Source organism: Neospora caninum, chromosome II (assembly GCF_000208865.1).
Source record: "Neospora caninum Liverpool complete genome, chromosome II".
In the NCBI taxonomy this organism is placed as follows: domain Eukaryota; phylum Apicomplexa; class Conoidasida; order Eucoccidiorida; family Sarcocystidae; genus Neospora; species Neospora caninum.
Window position 1 is genome coordinate 46,620 of NC_018387.1, and position 21,225 is coordinate 67,844.

Here is a 21,225-nt window from a genome sequence, read left to right on the forward strand (position 1 = left end):
GGGCGCCTGCATTCAGTCACCATCCGATTTCCAGAGTAACGCCTCAGAAAATCGTTTGTTCCACTGGAGGCTGTGTTGATGATCGCAGGATCTGCAGTTCAGGTGTTGTGCTTAGGCAGGAGGCTGCCAGGCTTTGATTAAACCCGTATCATTCGTATTCTTCCTCTCCCCTTCACACGAACCTGTAAAAACAATTTTGGAATGTAACTGAAAAACAAAGCGGTCCAGCTTCATAAGCGCTCGCGCTGTCTTTGTTCATCGACCGCACGCGTTCACGATAGCTACCGTAAACTCAACTCCAAACGAAGACCCCCGATCGCTCATTAGAATGAGGAGAATCGTTTGCATCGTGGGCATCTCATAACTTGGCAGGATGGCTTTATTTCAGGTGCATTGTTCCGCCTCTTCCGACAGCCCCCCACCCTGCATCTTTGACACCATCCTACCTCTCAAAACCAGTATCGCGCTTTCACATTAACTACGAGGTCTCCATGCAGCAACAAACGAGGTGACAGGATCTATGCCAAGCACTCGCTTGTTTGATGAGGTGGAGGCTTAGATCTGTCACGGCTCAGAAACTTCTCGACGATGAACCTCCTCAGACTCTCCGGAGAAGGGTCGATCGCAGTACAGCGCTGCGGCATATCCTTCAGGTTCCTCAGCTGCAAACAACCGGGGACGAAATTGCACGAATCCACCAAGCATCCTTTCTTTCGAAGTGGACTCCGATCTGGTACGTCCTAGCCAGCTTAGGTGGTAGGACGTGTTTTTGCAACCAAGAAGCATGCGGTTGCATTTTCATTTTTCTACCAGCACCCCACTCGGATAGGCATCAGGTGGAGGTGATGTGTGCTGGTCGACTGCTGTAAAGTAACGCAATCACTGAAATCGTACCTCCTCGGGAATGATGTCAAATTTATCTTGTCCGACAACCGACAGGATTGTCTCAGGAAATTTGCCGAAATGGGCAGTTGATGCCAGCAGCCAAGGATCGTTGCTTCTTGGTTGGACATCTTTCTGTCCGCCGTCGCTTGTTGACCAAGCGGAAGAGCCCTGAATCTCACCGGGGAGTTTCGATACATGTTTCAGATACGCTGCATAGCCGACGGCTGAACACACCAGCAGTGCCAAATACGGCATTTTTCAGAATTCAGGGTTTCCGAGTTTCTGAGAGAACCTGGACAAGACTGCGCCACACAGTGTTATGTTGCTCACCTGTATGAGGATCGACTATTTCTCCATAGAGACGGTACATTTTTTCGATTGCTTTTCTAGTCTCGGCATCGTCAACAGCCTCAGTGGAAAAGTGATTCCTGTAGAAGCTTAGGAATTCCTCACTCAGCTGAGCATAACCTTCTTGATCGAATCTCTCCGTCACATCTCGAACTGTGCTACACCACTGCTGAGATCTGTGCGACTGTTCCACGCAAGTGTCGTGTGATATGCCAGGAATGGGCACTCCGGGAGGCGAGGATGATAAAACTCGTTTGTCTTCTGGCGTGTCAGCGTCTCCCGTCTGACAGTGATCTGGCACCTTTTGAGCTTCACCCGGCAATGACGAACTCTCTCGTGCACTACCCCCTTGCTTATGAATCAGGTCTCGAGTTGCTTGTGCGTTTGTCTGCCCTCTCTGAGGCAACTTCCCTTGGATCATGCAGGTGCTGAAAAGGAGTCTCTCAAAGTTACTTGCAGCAGCTATATCCATTGACGGACTGCACGTGGCCCGGACTCCTCGTCGCTGGAGACATACAGACACTGATACAACTCATCTGCTTCGAAGATGTTGAAACTTCCAGAAAGTGTCAAAACAGAAGGAAACTGATGTGTTTCTCTGCCCTGTGCAATACTCGCTCGTTTGTATGAGCTACAAGCACCTACTTGGGGCCAAAGAGACCAACCTACAAAGTGAAACTGGTATCTGATATATTACCGCTAGATCTCTTGAGTAGCGTTTCGTATACCTTGTCATATACCCCAGTCTCCTGAACCCGGCCGAGAACGTCGTTACTGTTGGTCGCCAACAAAAGTTTGCCAATTGGCGCACCCATCTGCTTTGCAAGGAAGGCGGAAAAAATGTTGCCAAAATTGCCAGTCGGAACGACAATGTTGCAGGGACGTTTGGTCGTAGTTTCGGTGCCATGCAATTCGAAAACGTCGCCGGGCCCACTGTTCTGCACCAGGGAGCACACGGGCGACAAGACAATGTTGAATTAAGGCTTCCTCTCCGGACAGCATTTGAATCACACCCACAGGCGGCCACGGCGGTCTTTGTCTACGATTCAAACAGAAAGCTTTCGAAACCGGTGCTTCCAAGTTCGACTCTCTGCCGCAGTGAAGAGTTTCGGTGCCCTCTGCCATAAAAAGCAATGCCGAATAACGGTTATCCTGCCTTGGCGGGCATATTCATTCAAACAGTCAGGTCCTTGTTGTGACGTGGTGTGGAACGCTGTGCGAGCGCTGCACCTTCCCCCCTCCCCCTCGAGGGAAAACACAGTCGTATGCTGGTTTGTATCATTGCTAGAGCATCGCTGGTGATCTGTTCAACCAAGCATTACACAGTATTCGATCTACCAGCAGTCCACGAGTAACTAGAGCGTGCCCTAAGTGCAGTTGGGGCATTCCAAGGCAGACATAGAAGCATGTACATCAAGCCAACCCAGAGGGAGACTTACAAACTCGTGTTGCATTTTTAGAGCAGAATACCACCAATAGGCTGCCTGAATAAGGATTCGAACGCAGTTGATACTATTTACCACAGAAAGTTTCCATCCTCTCCGGAATGAAGGAAACCCGTCCATAGTTACTGCTGATGCATTGCTTCGTGTGTTGTTTTGAGTTCCACACCGAGAAGGTTGCCCGCTGTGAGGGAAAGGTCCTTCATAGCGCCGTGAGTAATCGTGAATGTTGAGTTGCTGGTTGTTGCCAGAAAGCTGCTCTTGCAACGTTTTGTCCGACAACATACTTTTGACCATTCGTTGGCAGTCGTCAAACGTGCCTAAAGAAAATACACATGGAAGAGCCACAGAACCACAGGTTCGTTCTTAATGGCGCTCTACAGCACTCTGGGAAGATGTTCATGCAGACGTCGAGTTAGCGTACAGACCGACCTACACGATACAGATAATTTCCGGTACGAAAAAGCTACAATCTGAAAGCAAGCATTTCAGAGAGTTGTGCTCCCTAGCCCATATACGCATATATACAAATATGCAAATGCTTGTAATGTCGAAGGACGATTCTTCAATCAGAAATTTGACTGTAACAACAAACGACGCCTTGCGCTCTCGCAAATGTATGTTTATAGACAGAGCTACACAAACAAAGAAACTGCACGCATTTACAGGGCTATCTACCATTCGCCCTTTGCAAATACTTACTCTGTTGCTATAGTTTTGTGGTTTGAATCTCTATGGTGCTCCGAACGGTGCATCTGTTAGGCACCAGAATAGATCGCTCTATCGGTGCCTCACATGAACCACGGAAACGAAATGGAGCGGTCGGCTAAGTTGAGGTCAGGAGGTGGCTTCTGGTGACTTTTTTTCCGGAGCCAGACACAGGTTGTATCACTTTAGTATCATTGAGGTCATGGGGACCCGGGCAATACAGGCTTTTGTGTTCCCCAATTTTCTCGTCTGCACGGTGTGTATGATTTGCCTCTTTGCTTTTTGTACCTTTAACCTCAAGACAGTAAATGTTTGGGTCCTGTGAAGTCACCATCTGGAGCCGCTGAACCTCGGATGTGCGACCTTTTGGGAACAGAATCACTACGTGAATCAACGGCGACCTTCTCTTGAATGCTGAAAGGGAGAAGGATAATCATGGTCATGCCAGCAACGCGCTCGTGCTGAGACGCTCTTGGTCAGTGCACCTACGAACTGCATGTGACCTCAAGACGCGAGAATCCACCGACGTCAGGACAAAAACTCCCTAAGATTTGACGAGCCTTTGCGATTTCTACATATTTCCTGCCAACTGAAGAATGCAACACATGAGGACGACACACTCACTAGAAAAAGAATTTCATCGGGTACCATCTCTTCATGACATTCGCATCACGTGATGGAGAAGCAGCTTTCATAGAACGAAGACACAGACGAGTCAAGGAAACACCACTGTTTACCTGCAATCGCTGCGCTCCCTGTATCCCCGCTCGTCGCCACTAGGACAATCAAGCCGGACGCTGGCGTTTGCGGCTGCTTCCCCAGAAGAAAAAAAAGGAGTTCCCCTGTTCACATAATTCCAGACGAAATATTCCCGACATAGAACGCGCAAGCAATAATACATTGGATGTGTCGACTCGCAGCAGGACTATCGAGGCTCAGTAGTCTGGATGTGTGAAATGATCAGATAAACTACAGATGACACAGCAGCCGCGTCCCAACTATCGCCATACTCGTGCACGGCTTTGTTGCATTCGATTTTAGATGGGTACCTAGGAATTGCATTGCAATGTCCTTGAACGCAAATGTAGGTCCGTGAAAGAGCTCCAATAGGCACGGATGGATTTCTCCCCCATTCCAATTGTGGTTTTCTTCACACTGTGGCATTCCGCTGGGCTGAAGGTGGAGTGACCTTAAACGCCGGAACTTTCGAGCTATTTCTGACCCATCCAGGTCGGCACAGGAACACGGCTTCAACTGCTTGATTGTCACGATATCCGGGTGATTGAAAGCCGAGAAGCTTCGCGTCGTTATTGTATGTAAAGAACTCCGGAGTTCTTCCGGAGAGCCGCAGCTTTCTGCAAACATTAAATTCGGTTGCATGGCTCCTCGCAAGTTGGGTCCTATTCTTAATATGCACGAGGCAATGGATCTTCGACACAACCGTTTGTAACCGTCTGCCGCAGTGGACAATAAAGGACCTCACCGTTTTCCATTCTTTCGTCTCACCTGCTTGGTCGACGAAGAGCGCAAGAAATTCAGCGCATAGTGCTGGAAACGGTAAGCAACTGAGTGGAAATGACACATACAATGATAACACACCATACAGAAAAAGAGTCAAACATATGAGAACTTCGAGCAATAAATGAGGATCTGGTAACCAATAATTCAACCCCAGGGGCACGCTTTCCCCTCAATATCTGTAGAAGCGGCAGGGCTGGGGCGTTCCCCTGACCAGGTTGCGAAGTACATTCAATGCGAGTGGTTGCTTTCCCCACCGCGCAAGAAGAGATACTCCCAGAATTTATGATTCAGACAGAGCATCACTCGCCTCCACTTGTTTTGCATTTCCGCGTTAACCGTGGGAATATGTTCAGGCATGAGTAAGCCTCCGTCGTCGGCGAGTCCTGGCGAGACAGCGACGGAGGAAAAGTGGGTGAGAGAAAATACAGATCCACGTGTTTCACTGTCACCGCCTGACAGTGCACACCCAGATTTTTTCATAACACTGCAACGGTGACATCCCATGAGAGAGATCGCCACCAGGTTTCTAGGAACGAGACCAGTACGGGGGTTGTCCACCCCGCGGGAGGTGATGTTGAACTAAGTTGCGCGCGCATATACCTTTCATGCAAGAAAGCCGATGGCAACACCCCCGAACACAGACCCTCGCGCGTGTTCCCCATGTGAATCCAGGACGCTGGCATCATTCTTCAGTAAATATCACTAGTTGGTCATCCACATTGAGGCCGTATATGAAACCTCAAGCGTGTATCCACACGGATACTGCCATCATTCATTCCAAATATACAGGCGAGGCCATTCGGAAGAGTTCGCGCTGAACTGTTTCGACTGGAGACCAAAGCACGGCCGTCATCGATCCAAGCATCTGACTACGAGTTTGAAGATAATCGGGGAACCAACGCATGCTGGCGAGCGAGAAAAACATGGACGAACGTTGTGTCCCTGCTTACCTGCGAGCGCCGCTTCCACGAAGCTGTATCGCTTCTTACTTCCTCTGGTGCTGACGAACTTCATGACTGTTGACGATGCAGTTGTGGCTGTTCCTTACAGAAATTGGGAATTCACCACACAAGCCGTTTACACAGTGCAACAGGTTCGGGACAGTTTGCGACCGTATTTGCCCTAGGATTTGTGGCGTGAACAAAAAAAAAGCAATGAAACCCCTTCATATTGTATGCGCGTGATTAGTGACAAGCGAGCTAGAGAAAAACTACAAGTTTTTTGTACGCCCGTACGCGCGTGCGAAAAGGTCGCAGCGGGAGGCTAAAAGGGTTCTGTTTGCCAAAAAGTGACTTTTTCCCATCTTCACCTCAGCTCTAGCCGAGGAGCTCGATGCCACCTCAGCGCTTGTTTTGTCACTAAGAACTTACAGCGATAGCGGGTCATCATTTGACGGTGTGCTGTTTCCTAGTCTATCGTACGCCCACACAGATGGATAGGGGTCAGGACAGGCAAGCAGCAGGCAGTGGACGGCATCTTCGAGCTGATGCTGGGTAGCAGCTTCACGAGAAAACATCCCAGTGTTCGTGATGTACATGAACAGCAGGAGATACCTGGAGAATGAGGGAACTGGTACCAGTAACCAGGCTTTTGTATCTGGTATCAGGAAAACTGACCTCAATAGAAGGGGTACTGGCCGGATGCATTCTGCATTTTATGACATCACGCCACCTCCATGCTTCCCTATGGAACGCTCAGGCATCAGAACGCCACTGATATTGAGAAAGAAAACCGGGAAATACGGCACGGAACCAAATTATCCTGGAAATCACGACGCTGTCCTTACCACTCTTTAGTGACTTCGTCGTAACGACCTCGTGCATGGGCAATGTTCATTGTTGTGACAGACAGAGGAGCTGCTATCGATTAACCTGACATGTGAGTTGCCCCATTTCAGCAACTTAAGAAAGATGAGGCAGACATCGAAACTCGGTTATAGGCTACATTCACAAGTACACGAATACACAAGGTGCTCCTCGTTAAGGTGGAAACTGCAAGCAGCACACTTTTTTTTCCAAATGGGAGCGTCCTGCTCTCGAGCTTGTCCGTAACTCACACGTTGTGAGGGCTTGCCCACTGGCGTGGTCTTACACTTCAGCTGCTTGCGAGTTTGTGTTTTTCGTACAGGGTAGATGTATTGATCGACGTACTGGACACACCGTGTTCCCACGCAACTGTGCCATTAATAGTAGTAAGCAAAGGCACACTGTACATACTCAGCTAACTGACTGAGCTGGTGTGAAGAAGTTTGGGGACTATAGTTCCCAGCTATAACCGATGTTTCGCTGCGAGGAACTGAAGAATCTTCACTGGCATTGGCCAGTGTCGAGTTACTAAATAGGAACGCCTCTTGGCTCGAAAGACGCTGCTGTTTGTAACATTTCCCTCAACCGTAGAAGGCTTCCTTGACTCGTACAGAACAGATGTACACGACAAAATCACCAGTAAGAGGTGTCTTTAGGTCTCGGACACACCGAATAGATACATCGGCTCAAATGCATCAATTGCTAAGTAGACGCGTAGAACGATTCACAGTTATGCCCAAAAACTACTATATCGTAAGGCAAAAGCATTCTTTGTCATTTCCAGGCCAGTGTAGTGGTTTGTAATGGGTATGTTACCTGATGGGCGCTGAATGTGCGTCATTCTCATTGACTGAACTCGCGACATGGCTACACATACCTCACGACCTATATCCATCTACTCTATGTGGTAGTGTCCCATTGACTTACGAGTACAGGACGATGAGGGATGTAATTATGGAAGCGTTTGCCCCATCCCGTGCAGTACCGTGTTGATGAGCAGTTTACTAGGTATCCACAGAAAAGCATGGGCAGATCCAATACAACCGGCCCATGCAGCTGCAGTTGTCCCCACTCGGAGCGCAAAGACTGGCTTTACAAAGTCGTCTCTTCCTGCCATCGGGATGCGTCAAAAAAGAAAGGTTCTCATTCGGATGCGTCTTTTTCAGCTCGATGGCAGAGCCATCGCCAAGGCCAAGGTAAGGTCGCTCGGCTTCAACGAGCGCCTGCATCAAATCCTCCAGCACTTGTGCCGAGATGTACCGGCTAACGCTGACCGTTACCACAACGCAGCGTTTCAAGACCTTGGTTGCAGAGAGCTGTATACAACTCATTTAGTTCTAACAACAGACAAGAGTTTTACTGATTTGTCGAGCCCGCGGGAAAACCACATCGGCAGCATGTGCCTAGTCCCCATTCGTGAAGCGGTGTCTATCAAAGGCAGGATCACAGGTGTGACACAAATATATTTCACTGGTTTCTACTTTGGAGCTGGACGTAACATCCAGGTTTCAATAAGCCAGAAGCATCTGCCATGAGAAACAAGAATACTGGGAGGATGGAGGCGCACTGGATATCCCTGAACTTTGTTCTGCTGCGCCTCTACTATTGCAGTCCTGTATGCTCTCTGCTTGCCAGATCAGAACTGATGGTTGGGCTTTTTCCGGGCCGTGCATTCCGCTTACTTTGGAAGTTTGGAGCGCACCTGGCTTACCTATCAGTTTCCCGGGATTCAGAGCGTTCGGCTGAACGATCCCTGGACGACACTTGGAACGTATTTTTCAGCGCCAGTTCTGTCTACTGTCTCCGGCTGCTACGCTGTTACCCATTTTGAGGCCAGCGGGGAGCACCTTAGAACCCCTTCCCCCCAAAGTAATGCATTTTCTCATACTGTCGCCCGTCATTTCCAACAGCGAGTGATTAAAAAGTGCTAACTCTTGGAGAACGTTTCTGCTCTGAGCACTACACCATACTCTCTGCGGCTTGATGCTGTCAAACTGAGCCACTTTGTCAGCTTGAAACCTATATTGGCGAGTGACATGAATGAGTTTGAAAAACACTGGTATCGGCCAATACAGACTTTAGCGTCAGACTGACCTGTACCGGTGAAGCAGGAATGGGAAGTCAGTGCAATCATTGACCAGGACTCTAACTTTGACATCAGACACACATGTCAAGTACTCTGTCTGGATGTTCCACTGGTTTTCTCTCACCTCCAGGTTGTGACATCGTGCCTCTGTCGTTACCACAGGAGAACAACACAACCACATATTTACGGCTTACTGGTGGTGGACTATAGGCGGACTAGGTTGGTGCCTCAAAACGCACGAAAGGAGGAAACGTCATCTACGCATTTGCAGGTGCACCACACAACGGACGTCGGAACTTGTACTGAGTGACACGTCGACGCTTCAGCTCGTTTCCCCTCGGCAATCCAGAACCCCTTGCGTATTCAGTACAGGGCGCCGATCCTATCGTTTGGATCGCCTCTCCAAAAGGTTAGACCATAAAGACCCAAAACTACATCACCCCAAGCCGCGATAAGGCGTAAACCATAGTAACCTCCACCTTTTCGTCAAGGCTGATCTGTGTATATCCCGAGGCCCTGCACAGTCATGCCAGGTCGCTACCGGGCACAACGTCTGCAGAAGACTCGTGATGGGGGAAGCGCCCTCACACACTATTTCACTTTTGCCTGTATACGCCTCTATCAAGCTCAAAACTTCCACCTCTCCCTGCGGAATTGAAGCCGTCTTTGTGCAGAAGTACCGATCAACCTACTGCCACCGCCGTCGTTATAACCCTCAGATGGCCCACCGGCCCAGCCAAAGTGATCCTGTTAAATGAGTGTTTTCCCCCCACAGTGCCTCTACGTGCAAAAACGGAAGGCGAATTATTTTCCAGTGCAAACGCGGTTTGTGAGAAAAGCGATGAAAAACAGGAAACTTGTAAAGGGCGTGCGCAGGGCTGTGCGTACGAGTGTCGTGAGTAGTTCCCGTGCCAGCCAAAAGGTTCCGAAAAAACCTAGTTCTTTACTCCTCAAGTGAGTGGACGGGCGGAGAAGAAATCGCTCCCGCGATTGGTCCTCGTTTGATTCGCTGTTTTAAGCAATACGATGTCCACAAGTTTGTCGGTGGCACTGAGGGCCGCTAGTCTTGATGCAGCTAAATCGATGCTCCGCGTGGCATTGTCGCACTGAGCGTTGCCGAGTTGTGAACAAACACTAGCGCATCAACGGCGAACAAACCGAAAGTCAAGATTAACCGCCAATTGAAACCCGCATTGATTTGGTTAAATGGTTTAACCCGATGGGTCCCCACAGTACAGGACGGCAGTTCAGCAAGGGAGTGCAGACGACCTTTTGGAGGTGCTCTACCGAATCCCTGATTCATCTCTACGGAAGCAGAATGAAGCTGCTGCCAAAAGAGCCAACGACTGTGGCATTGTGGCATTGTGGCATTGCGGCATTGCGGCGAGACCCGCAAACAGTGTTCCCCAGCCTACCTCGGCTTCCGACGTTAGTCCGGCAGTCTCGATTCCGCGTATTTACGCTGCTCACACTCTGCTGAAAAGAGTGACTCGGAATGCCCAGTTTCCGATGGCATTAACAAAGAAGGAATCATGCAGCGTGTTTTCTCTTCTGTCCAGTGGCGTAGTTGCGTTTTTTGTTTCTCGACAGAGTTTCAGGAATCCAGGCGCATGTACAGCAGAAAGCTCCCGGCGGGCAGTGGCGCATGCATCGTATCGTCACCTGTGACAGTTTCGTCGCAGGCTGCGCAGCCTTCTTCATTCCCCTACCCGCCCGCCTTCAATCCTTGCATAAACGCGATTCGTCTGATCTGTTTACCTTCGGTTTCCGTGTGGCTGTTTCCCGTATTCCGTTAAAGGAGAAGACAGAGGAAGGAAGGATATACCAGTCACCAGCCGTGCGGCTGTCCTGCCGTAAGAACGTCACCCTTTCTTTGTCCGCTGAGTATCGACCACCAGAGCAGCTTTGTCCTGGTATTCTTCTGTCTCGCATCCACTCTCTGCGTCCAGTATTCCCTCGAAATTTCTGTTTTTGTCTGGCTTCTGGGGAGCGAGACACCCAGCTGAATTGTTTCGTGCCCGCCTCCGTGCTTGTCTCCCGCCACTGTGTTCGTCGTTGCTGTCTGTTCCGCCGGCATATGCGCAGTCCGTTTCCCTCCTGTTTTTGCTGTTGTGGTTGTGCTACTCAGAAACTGTTTCCGAGTGCATTTGACAGGAAAGAGTGAGAGGGGCGTTCCCTGGCACAAGATACCTGCGCTGCCTCGCCCGCTTCTTGACGCCGTTGATGCGCTCCCGTCCTTGACCATGGCCTAGTGGGGTTCCATCCTCTCTGCGCATGTATATCGCTTGCTGTATGAATGTCCTGAAGTAGGAAAAAACCCACTGTCAGGGAGTCGAGAGTGCAGGAGGGTTGGCGGTTTCTTTGTTCACTCGTAGAGCTCATCTTTGTGTGATTCTTCCGGTTTTCTCCGGCCGTCAAGTCGTCTCTCGCTGCTTGTTACCGCTCCGCACCCCCTGTGGGGTTTCTTCTAGCCTTCATGCTGGAGCGTCTCCCTGCGTACATATCCGGTCCTACTCAGATTCGTTCGCCCCCACGTCGGTTTGACCGCAGCGTTTGTTCATCCCCACATGGTCGAGGGTTACACGCGTCCCAGTCGCCTATCGTCCAGCGAGGCCTCTCCTGATTCTTCCTCTTTGTAGGCACAAGCTGTATCGACCATTTGGCTTCCTGTGTGAAACAGAGCTGGATGTTTGCAACCCTTCCATTGTCCAAGCCACCTTTCCTCGTCGGCCCGGTGATTCTCGCTTGGCCTCATCTCTGCTGACTCTCATGTGCACTGGACTGTTCCCTGCCCTCTCTCGCCGCGCTCCTCTTGCCCCTGTCTTCCCTGCGTTCATCGCTCTTCTTGTTTGTCGCCTCCTGGGCCGGGCGTGAGTTGTCCAACGCTCTCCCTCAGCCAGCGCGTTTTCCTCTCTTTGCGTGGCTCTCCGTCTCGTTCTCCGGCCTCCGACCAAAACTTCCCACTACCTCCAGATCTGTTTCTCGCCCACCATGTCTGAGCAGAAGGAAGGCATGGCCGTTGCCGTGGCAGCTGGCCTTGCTGCGGCCGCTGCTGCGATGGATGACCAGATCGACCAAAACGCGCTGCAGGAGTTCATGCGCCAGCAGATGAATCGAGTTGGAGGCCGAGGGGGTGTCGCCGACGCGAGAGACGCAGGGGAAAAGAACAACGCCGCGCACGACGGAGTTTCAGACGCCGGCGCAACAGCTGCGAGCGTGGCGACGGACGGAAAGGCCGCGAATGTCCGAACCCCGGGATTTTCAACAGATTTCGAAGCTGCAAAGCACAAACATCTGCGAGAGGTTGACGACCAGTCGGCCGTCGTGGTTGCCAGGGCAGACGGGTCCGCAGGTGCACCTGTGTCTGCATCTTCGTGGTGAGACCCCGGGATCGTTCTGTGCGCGACACTCCATCGTTTTTCTCATGCCATTCCCTTGTCTCCTCGACGGTCTTCCCCGAAGACTCGCCCCTTGTTTCCACCTTTGGTGCGTTTTCTTCCTTCTCCCTAACAGTTGTTCACTGTCGCCGAGATGTGTTGCTCTGTTCGTCTCCGGGGTATTCGACTCTTGCCGCGCGCAGAAAGCAGGGTTTCAATCGAGGTTCTCTCAGCGCCCCACTCACTTTACTCGGCCCCGTGTCCCAAGGTTTGTCGTGTGTTTCTCGTGTCCAACTCTCAGGACGGACTTGAACCTCAAGAAAGAGCTGTTGCTGGGCGTGGAAAACCAGGGCTTCAGCAAGCCTTCGAAAATTCAAGCTGCCGCTCTTCCTTTGATTTTCGACCGCGATGAGAATCTAATTGCCCAGGTTCGAGTATTCTCTGACAATACATCCTTTCTTCTTCGTTTGTCTCAAGTCTGTCTTCACTGTATGTCTTTTCCTCCGCGTACAGTCCCTGTGTGCCTCATTTAGGGGATGACATGAGAACGGTTTTGTCCCTTCTCCACTCGCGCTCTCCCTCCGGCTCGTATCCCTAGTTTTCTGTGCCGTTGCTTAGTTGTCAACAGCCCTCAGCACAACGACTGTTTCCAGTATTCTTTGTGTGCACCCGTGTCTCTCGGGCCTCGTCTCTCTCCCGGCGCGTCTCCTTCCTCTCAGGCGCAAAACGGAAGCGGAAAGACTGCAACATTTGCTCTGGCGATGTTGACGAAAGTGGATAATAACCTGAAGGCGCCACAAGTACGTTACCTTTTTCTCTCATTTGTGATGCCTCTTTCTTCAGCGGCGTCTGCACGCGGCTTTCTCGTGCTCAGATACTCCCGGAACCGCGTTTCTGCAAGGCGTTGCCTTTCACCGGCTTTCGCGGAGGTGCGCAGGCGCGCCTCTGTGTCTCTCTCGCAAGAGTCTTCCGCTCTCTTCTGGATTTAAAGACTTCGTCCGCTACAGCTCGTGTGCATCGTCACAATCCTTCCATGTGTGTTTCGCCGTTCCCGGTACATGGCAAGCTGCGGCCCTTTTTGTTGCGTATCGTGTATCCGTGCACTGCTTTCGACAAGGTACCACTGCAGAAACGGTCTGTGCGTGCTCAGCAACAGCCACCGCAAAGTTTCGTCTGTGCTCTGCCCTCGCTCTACACATGCGCGCGCGCCGTGCTTCCGTGTGCTTCGTTCAGGCCCTCTGTCTCTGTCCCACTCGAGAGCTGGCGCAGCAGACCGTCCGCGTCATTGAGTCCCTGGCGAGGTTCACCGACACTTCCATTTTTGTGGCTATCCCACAAAAATCAGATGCGCCTGCTGCCTCTCCGATGCCGGCGCAGGGAACGGGAAAGTAAGATATGAATCCGCATGTTGGGGCATGCACGTGTGTGTACGTGGGATACAGGTGCTCTAGAAAGAGCGCAACAGGTGCATCAGCACCTGACCGGAGAACGGCAGTTGCCATCAGCCAGTCAGCCTCTAGAGACGGATATACTATACAAGTACGATTAGGGAATGTGGTGTGTGCAGCTGCATGCATATTTGCATGCACACATTCCCATTGTTTGGTGAGTTGCCCCACCGACCCCCTTCCGTCTTTACCATTACCTACAACTGGTGCGTGCCTCGACTGTCATTCGCCGACGTGGGCCGACTGGCGAGACGCCATATCGATGCACGGATCTCTCCAGTGCTTTCTTTGTCGGCGACTTTGCCTCCCGGATTTCAGAACAACGCTTTTCTCTCTCTGCTTTCAGGTGCACAGTGTACACCACGTTGACGAGCTCTGTCGTGCAGTCGCCCATCGTCGTGGGGACTCCGGGGAAGTGTATGGAGTTGCTTAAGAAGAGGAAGTTCGGGGCGGACTCGGTCAAGCTTTTTGTGCTGGATGAGGCCGACGAGCTCATCAACTTCTCCAACAACATGGCTCCCCAGGTAAGGGGCTCACAGGGTGGGGGAAAGAGATGCGCGCTTGCGATTGCTAGGATGGGAAGTCGAGCGTCGCAGGTCCCGGGAAAGGCACAGCCGCTGAGAGGGCGCAACGGTGACGGCCGTTCAGGGGGGGCGGCACGCATTTTTTGTGCTTTGCCGTTTCGATGCGTCGGCACTCGGCTTTGAGACATGCATCGTCTTCCTCCAGGTGCAGCAGATTCGGCGCTTCTTCCCTCAACGTCTCCAAATTCTTCTTTTCTCGGCTACGTTCTCCGAAGAAGTCCGAGGGTTTGCAGAGAAACTTATGCCAACAGCGAACAAAATCACTGTAGGTGCCGACTCCCTTCGGTCTCTGCGTTTTTCACACGTCGCGAGTGGTGCGTGTTTTTCCGTTCCATATCCCGAAGTCGCGTTGTTGTGTCCTCAGAACTTTGTTTCCTTGTGTGTTTCCTCGCGCGTCGGCGCAGGGAGTCGCTAGCGGCTTTCGGTTTTTCGCATCTTGGGTAAAGCAGACCCACGACGGACTTCCCGTTGCGAGGTTTCCCATCCGTTGTTTCTCCGGCGCTCGACAGGGTCGCGGTGTTGTTTCGCCGCTTGGTTGTGTCGTTTTCCTCGCGTCCTTCGTGGTTCTCACATGTTTTTTTGTCGTCCGCTGTAGCTCTTTTCCCTGCGTCTGGCCCTTTTTCTCGGTTCCAGGTATTGTTCTCTCATCTCCGTTTTCGTTTTCAGGTGAAAAAGGAGGAACTGACTCTTTCGTGCATCAAGCAGTACTATATCCCTTGCGATCAGAGAGCGGCGTCTCTGGGCGCCATCCCGACTCCGGCTAGAGACTCGCCTCTGCCCTACCGTCTCGATTCGTCTTTCTACCAGAAGTTTGCCGTCCTGTCCTCCTTGTACTCGTCTATGTGCCTTGGCCAGTCGGTCATTTTCGTTAACAGTCGAAGAAGCGCCTTTTCCTTGGCACTCAAGATGCAGGAAGACGGCTACGCCGTCTCGCTTATCTGCGGAACTCAAGCGCAGGGGCCTGAGAAGATGGGCATTGAAATGCGAGACCGCATCATGGACGAGTTCCGGAAAGGCGAAACAAAAGTGCTGATCTGCACGGATGTCTTGGCGCGCGGTATCGATGTGCCCCAAGTCACTCTCGTCGTTAATTTCGACTTGCCACTCGTCTACCAAGGACGCGTCGGCGGGCCAGAAGGCGTGCAGGGAGTCACCAGGCAGGGTGTAGGGAGAGGCGGGTGGGAAGGCGCACAGGCGGATGGCATGCAGGCAGCCGGCCGAGAGGGCCCGCGGGTGAATATGGAAACGTATATCCACCGCATTGGTCGCACTGGACGGTTCGGGCTGAAAGGCATTGCCATCAATCTGGTCAACAGTCACGAAGAGCATCTGCTTCAGCAAATCCGAGATTTTTACAGGTGCGACATTGAGTGTATGAACGAGGACCCTGAAGACATCGAAGAAATGATCAGAAAACTGAGAATATGAGGGAGTGGTATACTCCATGAAGAACCGTGTGGAAAAAATGTGGTGCCCGTCGAAAACACACACCGAGGCTCTTCCGCTCGAGAGTGCATCGGCGATGTTTTCCGCGCACACTGTGCCTTGTTCTTCTTTCGCGAGTGTGCACGACTTCGCAGCGCCGTGGGGAGGGAAAAGTGCAGGGACGAAAAACGTGCGGTCAACTTTTCGGGGTTGACGAGGAAGACTCGGCAGCTCTTCGTTTTCGCCTTTCGTTAGTCTCAGTGGCCGGAGGCGGCTCGGGCGCGGCTGCTTCCTGAGAAAGACTTGTTTTCAAAACGCGCACGGATGCGTTTTTCAATGCTCCCTTACTTTCCGAAGGAGCAGTTGATACCTGGGCAAGCGACACAAACAGAGCAGCGGAAACGTAGGGAACAACTGAGTGCCGCTGGCGCATTTTGTGTGGAATCCACTTTTGAAACCCCAAACGAATGTGGGTGCACAGAGAAGTGTGTGATTTGCAGCAAAAAAAGCCCGGCCTATACAGGTGTGTCTTCTTCCGAGCATGCTCGTTTCTCTCACGCGTGGCCAACGGCTGATACACAGCAGACAGGATACGACACTTCAGGGTTTAGGGTCTTGCCAGGGTCGCCAATCCTAGCTTCCGTTTCTGCCGACGTGCGCCCTTATGTTCCTTCAGTGGAACTTCGCGGTCCTCCAGGGGAGTTCAGGGGTTCTGTGAAGCGCCTCGGTCAAATAGAGGCGCTGAGGGGGAACACCACTCTCCCCGCTCCTGCTGCAAGTCTGGCGGAAGCATCGCCGCATGATTATGACGCTCAGTTGGGTTTTCTGGCCGGTGAAGGCAGCGCCGTCGTGTAGTGCGGAGTATTTTCGCGTCGACCAATTATGACGTCAGTACGACGCATTTGCTTTCATACGATGCAGAACGCTGGATGTTGACTGGACGGCAAAGACCAATCTAGCGCCGCAAATCCCTTGGAGGGTCTTGCTTCGCGCGGACGCACAACGCCACCGATCCCTGCTCAGTCTTTCACAGGGGTGGAAAGCGACGGTTTTCTTTCCCGCTTCTGAACTCAGTCGCTGCGGTCGATACATGAGCCGACTGCCTGCGTACTGCTGCCTGGTCTTCCTCTTTCTCCATGTGTGTTTGTACGGCGAAGTGACGTAGAGCTCCCGAGAGTCTCGCGTTGGGGACAGCCCGAGCAGCCTTCCTTTGCGGGCGAAAGAAGCACGAGCACTTCGAGGGGGTGACTGCCGCATTCGCGCACTGTAGCGGGTGCAGGACAAACGTTCCAGTGTCTCCTGGAGGTGTGGAGGCTCAACGGTGGCATGCGACGGTGTTAGCCAAACTCGCCTATTAATAAGTACACGTTTTCAAATCCACGTTTCGACTCCCGCATTGCGCAAGGGACTGCCAATCGCCGATAAAACAGCTTTCTTATGCTTCAGTCCCAAAGGCAAAGCGAGTGGTTTTAATGAAGCGACTGAGGAAAGCCCGCATTTCCGTTACTTCTCTCCGAAGAGCTTGCTGGGTCGCGAACCGTAAGATACTGCGGGATGCTTTTGATTGGAAACAACGGGCGTAGAAACCCGACGACAAACACTCGAGTTCTCTTTCCCTTTGCGTTCCATCCATCGCTGCCGACTGTCTCGTTCATAGTGCTTTTCGCAGCGACACTGCACCTTCTCGTGGAAAAAGACGTTCCCTTCAACTCCCCGCCCCCCGTTCCCAGCCACGACACACTATTCTTTCCTCAACAAACGTCATGCTCCAGCGAGGCGAACCAGTCAAAATTTCGTGTTGCGTCTCCTACGAGCACCACACGTTTCCCTCCTCTCGCACAGATAGAAACGTGTGATCTCTATGAGGGAACGCTTGAGCTTGACTCCCTTTTGTTTGATCTTCCCTGCTGGCACATCTGCGGTGTCACCTGGCTTTTTGTCTGCCAAACAGGGATTTCGGGGGCGCCAGTGAAACGAAAAAACGTTGTCTTGTCCCCTACATCCCCTGACGGCGGAGTCTCTCGCTTTATCAAACAAAAAACTTACAAGACATTCGCTTTTTCCGTCCACTCTCCCCCCTCCTGCGAAGACTGGCCGTAGAACAGGCAATTCTCGCCACGAAAACGCGTCCTCTGTTTACACATCATTTTCTACATTCGCTACATTCTGCAAACCGGGCGAGCCACTGCCGCTCAGGCTTGTGTTACCACTGGCGCCCCTTTCCGCGTCGCGCTCGCCCTTCGCCAAGCGAGGTGTATCTTTGTGTTCGTTTCTTGCCGGCGAAGAGCCGCCGGTAGCGGAACGTCCTGACTCGCTCCCCTCGCGCGGGGCACTTTCGTTCTCGCGGGACGACAGCAGACGCGTCAAAGCAAAAAAAATCTCAGCGACCGGAGGAGCAGCCAAGTCGCCTGACACCGGAATTCGGCTGTGTAGAATTCCGACAACGACCGCCAAAACGGCCGTGACTAGGCTGATAGCTGCCACCAGAAAGCCCATCCCTCCGCAGTATCCAAAGTTGCCAAACAGCGCCTGGGCGATATTCCAAAGCTGCGCAGAGACGTGCACGCACAAAAGGACACAGACACACCGCCTTCAGGAAACTGAGGCAAGCGTAAGACAAACTGCAAAAGACCCTTTCGTGAGGTTTTTTCGGTGGTAACGATCAAAGACGCCGTCCCCGCCACGCACGGGCACGTGTCCGGGGTTTGCACTGTTTCTTGCCTACAGAATAGGAAAAGCGATGAGGTGACAGACTTTACTCTTTGCAACACATGACGTGCATAACCGTGTACAGATCTCGTCACATTTCTTCTCTCTGGTGAAACAAAATGTTTTGCTTGGTACTGTTGTTCGCCCGTCAGAAAACACACGGAGACGGTTTCCCCTCCGTCGTCTCTTACCACACGCTGGCCAAGGGAAGCAAGGCGTCCCATCGATTTCCCTCTGGCTAATAGGGAAACTACTGAACAGCGGAACCACCGGCCCTCATCTTATTCACTGATGGGCAAAGGCGTGTGTTCTCCACACCTCGCTCGCCTACAGCCCTCCCGCGGTCCCAACGCGTAAAAATGCGCATGCCAAAGATGACAGGTGTCTTGCACAGGAGCAGCGGTTTTCCGAAAAATAGGTCCGGCGCAGCCACGATTCCGTATCCCAAACAGAAACAAGCATGACGTTGAGAGCCTCGCTTTCCACGGAGCAAGAGCACGCAGATTAACGGACTCTCCAGTCGCCTCCCCCTCCATTGTGACATTCTGCTCACCGCGAATCGAAACCACGAGCGCGTTATAAACCGCACATTGAATCCTTTGAAGTGAAGAAGAATGGAAGTGCAGCCCATGCAGAAGGGCGCCCACAGGTTGCCTGCAAAACGCACAATCAACCGCCGAGAACACAGCATGGCCTGAGGCACGCATGACGACTCTTCCACGTCCAAACGAACCAAAAGCATGCAGTTAACATGCCCGTGAGTCCGCGTAATCCATCAAGACGGTGTGTGTCGCGCCCAGTCCTGGTGTGCCGGTTCGTCTCACCACGCCAGCACACCCACGCCGCCCGCACCAACTCGGCAGGATGACCTTCGACAGCAAATTTTCTTCCCAGCAGCACATATGCGAAGTCACGTCACGGTACCTAATACACAGGGCCCATCACCCATACAAGCATATATATATATATATATATATATATGTAGTTATATGTATATATATAGTTATATATATATATATATATATGTAGTTATAGAAATGTGTATGTACGAGGAAAATGCGCACACAGTGCGTGGGCCTGAGCGCTGAGCCTTTATGTTTGACGAAATGAAACGTTCCTCAGGTTTGTGAGGAAACGGACAGGAGCAGCTGTATGGGCCAGATAGTCAGCACCAGTGCGATGAGTGTACATTGGCAGCAGCAAAGGCCAGTGAGACCAGAGGATCATACCAGATTTTAGGCAGCGCCAGCACGTTTGTTCGGCCTGATCCCTTTGGCGTAAGCTGATCGGCGTGTGTGCATCTATGCAACGAGACATAGTCGTATATCTCAATTCTTTGGAGACACTTTTGGCGCACACGCGTGCGCCTGACGCGACCCTAGAAATTCAACGGGAGAGCTAGCACTGGGACCCTCACCGAAAATTCGAGGATTGAAAGAGAAGAATGTTTCCCTCCATCGGGTTGCGTTGACATCGGCAAAAGGATCGTCCATGTCAACGGTGAGAGAGGGCGAACATGTGACAGCCATCAGCAGCCAAAGCATAATGCTGAAGAAGCCGGAGACAACGCCGAAAAACCTTGCTGTAATCGCCACGGCGAGTGCCTTCTCTGGGTCCCCCCGTCGGCGTGCCGTCCGCGGCATCCCCGTCTTGGCCATTTTTCAGATTGAGGGCGGGGGTGTAACTACAGCACAGGAAGAAGCAAACTCCCGACGGAAAAGAGGCACGACGAGTGGGCTCATCTGAGCGCAGATGAAAAGAAGATGCGCAGGTACCGGGAAAAAGACTGCAGAACGCCGGCGATGACGAGAGAGGACGAGAGATCGCGTTGTGACAGAGGGTCTGCGACCGATGACGAGCAGCACGAGTGGCTCTGCCTAGGGCATTGAAACTAACCCAAAGTAAAGTAATTGCTGTTTCGCGGCAAAACAGCCGGGAGTCGGGTGGGGAGTTGTGAAAAGACAACGGCAAGGAGCGGAGAAAGACGAAGATCGGAAAAGGGTCAGGTCGGCAAGAGCGACAAACTTTAAAAGTGCCTCAGGCAGTACACACTTGAAACCGAGAAGAGGGAAAAACATCACTCGCGTCCAAAATTTTGTGCGAGAGGGGCAGTGCCGTAAAATCGAATAGACATGGTCAGCGGAATGGAAGCAGGAAAAACCTCGCTTGTCTGAGACTAGCAAAAACCAATCGCGATGCGTTGAAAGGGTCACTTGAGAGCTTGCAGGATCATCTCCACTCAAGAAGTACTGCCGGTTGCCAGAATGGTCTCTCTCTTCACTGCTGCATGTTTCTGACGGTCAGCGGACGAACGAGTCCAGCTGAACTTGCAGCCAGGACACCACCAGGAAGACCCCATATACATAAGATAGCGTGTACACGTCGTCTCGGCACCGTCTAAGAAGCGACCACGCAGAGTGAGGCCATATAAATTATTGGATCTACGCGCAAGGGAAGATCGATTCGAACAAAGAAGAGACGAAGTGAAGTGGGCGCCCCTGGACTCCGCAGAGCACCACCGCTTTTTGTCGATCGAGACACTCGAGCAGGCTAGGTCGCATGGCCTCACAACTTGCGTGCACCCGCCGTGTCCAGTGGTATGCAGGATTTGAACCACAGGATCGGTAGTCGTTCCTTCAGATTCCGTCCAACTGCGCTTTTCAAAAGGCCGTGCCTCGATTTTGCACGCAGCCGTGTGGACACTCACGCTGTCAAAAGCAGATGAATGAGCATTCTGTTGGAATGAAAGATCCAAGTCGCCATCAAAGAAATGCCGACAGGACTTTAGAGTTTCTTGCGTTGTTCAAAGGGGGAAGCGAGCTCTTTTTTTTTCTGGGGCCTTCCTCGCGGCATCCGTGTCGAGGTATCGGCGAGCAGGGAGAGGGCT

The 21,225-nt window shown here is 52.0% G+C and overlaps 3 protein-coding genes across 3 annotated transcripts; 1 reads left to right on the plus strand and 2 right to left on the minus strand.

The window, feature by feature from the left end:
• Positions 1-518: 518 nt before the first annotated feature.
• NCLIV_004630 (putative threonine synthase) lies at positions 519-5,918 on the minus strand (the record flags this gene model as incomplete). Its single annotated transcript, XM_003879972.1, has 12 exons — positions 519-662; positions 895-1,109; positions 1,216-1,738; positions 1,962-2,171; positions 2,673-2,912; positions 3,135-3,238; positions 3,672-3,797; positions 4,121-4,225; positions 4,433-4,738; positions 4,890-4,948; positions 5,212-5,287; positions 5,855-5,918. 12 exons carry the CDS (start codon positions 5,916-5,918, stop codon positions 519-521), a joined length of 2,172 nt encoding a protein of 723 aa, XP_003880021.1.
• A 5,868-nt stretch (positions 5,919-11,786) lies between these two features.
• NCLIV_004640 (putative DEAD/DEAH box helicase) lies at positions 11,787-15,632 on the plus strand (the record flags this gene model as incomplete). Its single annotated transcript, XM_003879973.1, has 7 exons — positions 11,787-12,172; positions 12,474-12,600; positions 12,892-12,972; positions 13,406-13,560; positions 13,967-14,144; positions 14,350-14,469; positions 14,871-15,632. The coding sequence occupies 7 exons, from the start codon at positions 11,787-11,789 to the stop codon at positions 15,630-15,632; spliced, it is 1,809 nt and encodes a 602-aa protein (XP_003880022.1).
• A 2,133-nt stretch (positions 15,633-17,765) lies between these two features.
• NCLIV_004650 (conserved hypothetical protein) lies at positions 17,766-19,996 on the minus strand (the record flags this gene model as incomplete). Its single annotated transcript, XM_003879974.1, has 3 exons — positions 17,766-18,176; positions 18,892-18,992; positions 19,756-19,996. 3 exons carry the CDS (start codon positions 19,994-19,996, stop codon positions 17,766-17,768), a joined length of 753 nt encoding a protein of 250 aa, XP_003880023.1.
• Positions 19,997-21,225: the final 1,229 nt, after the last annotated feature.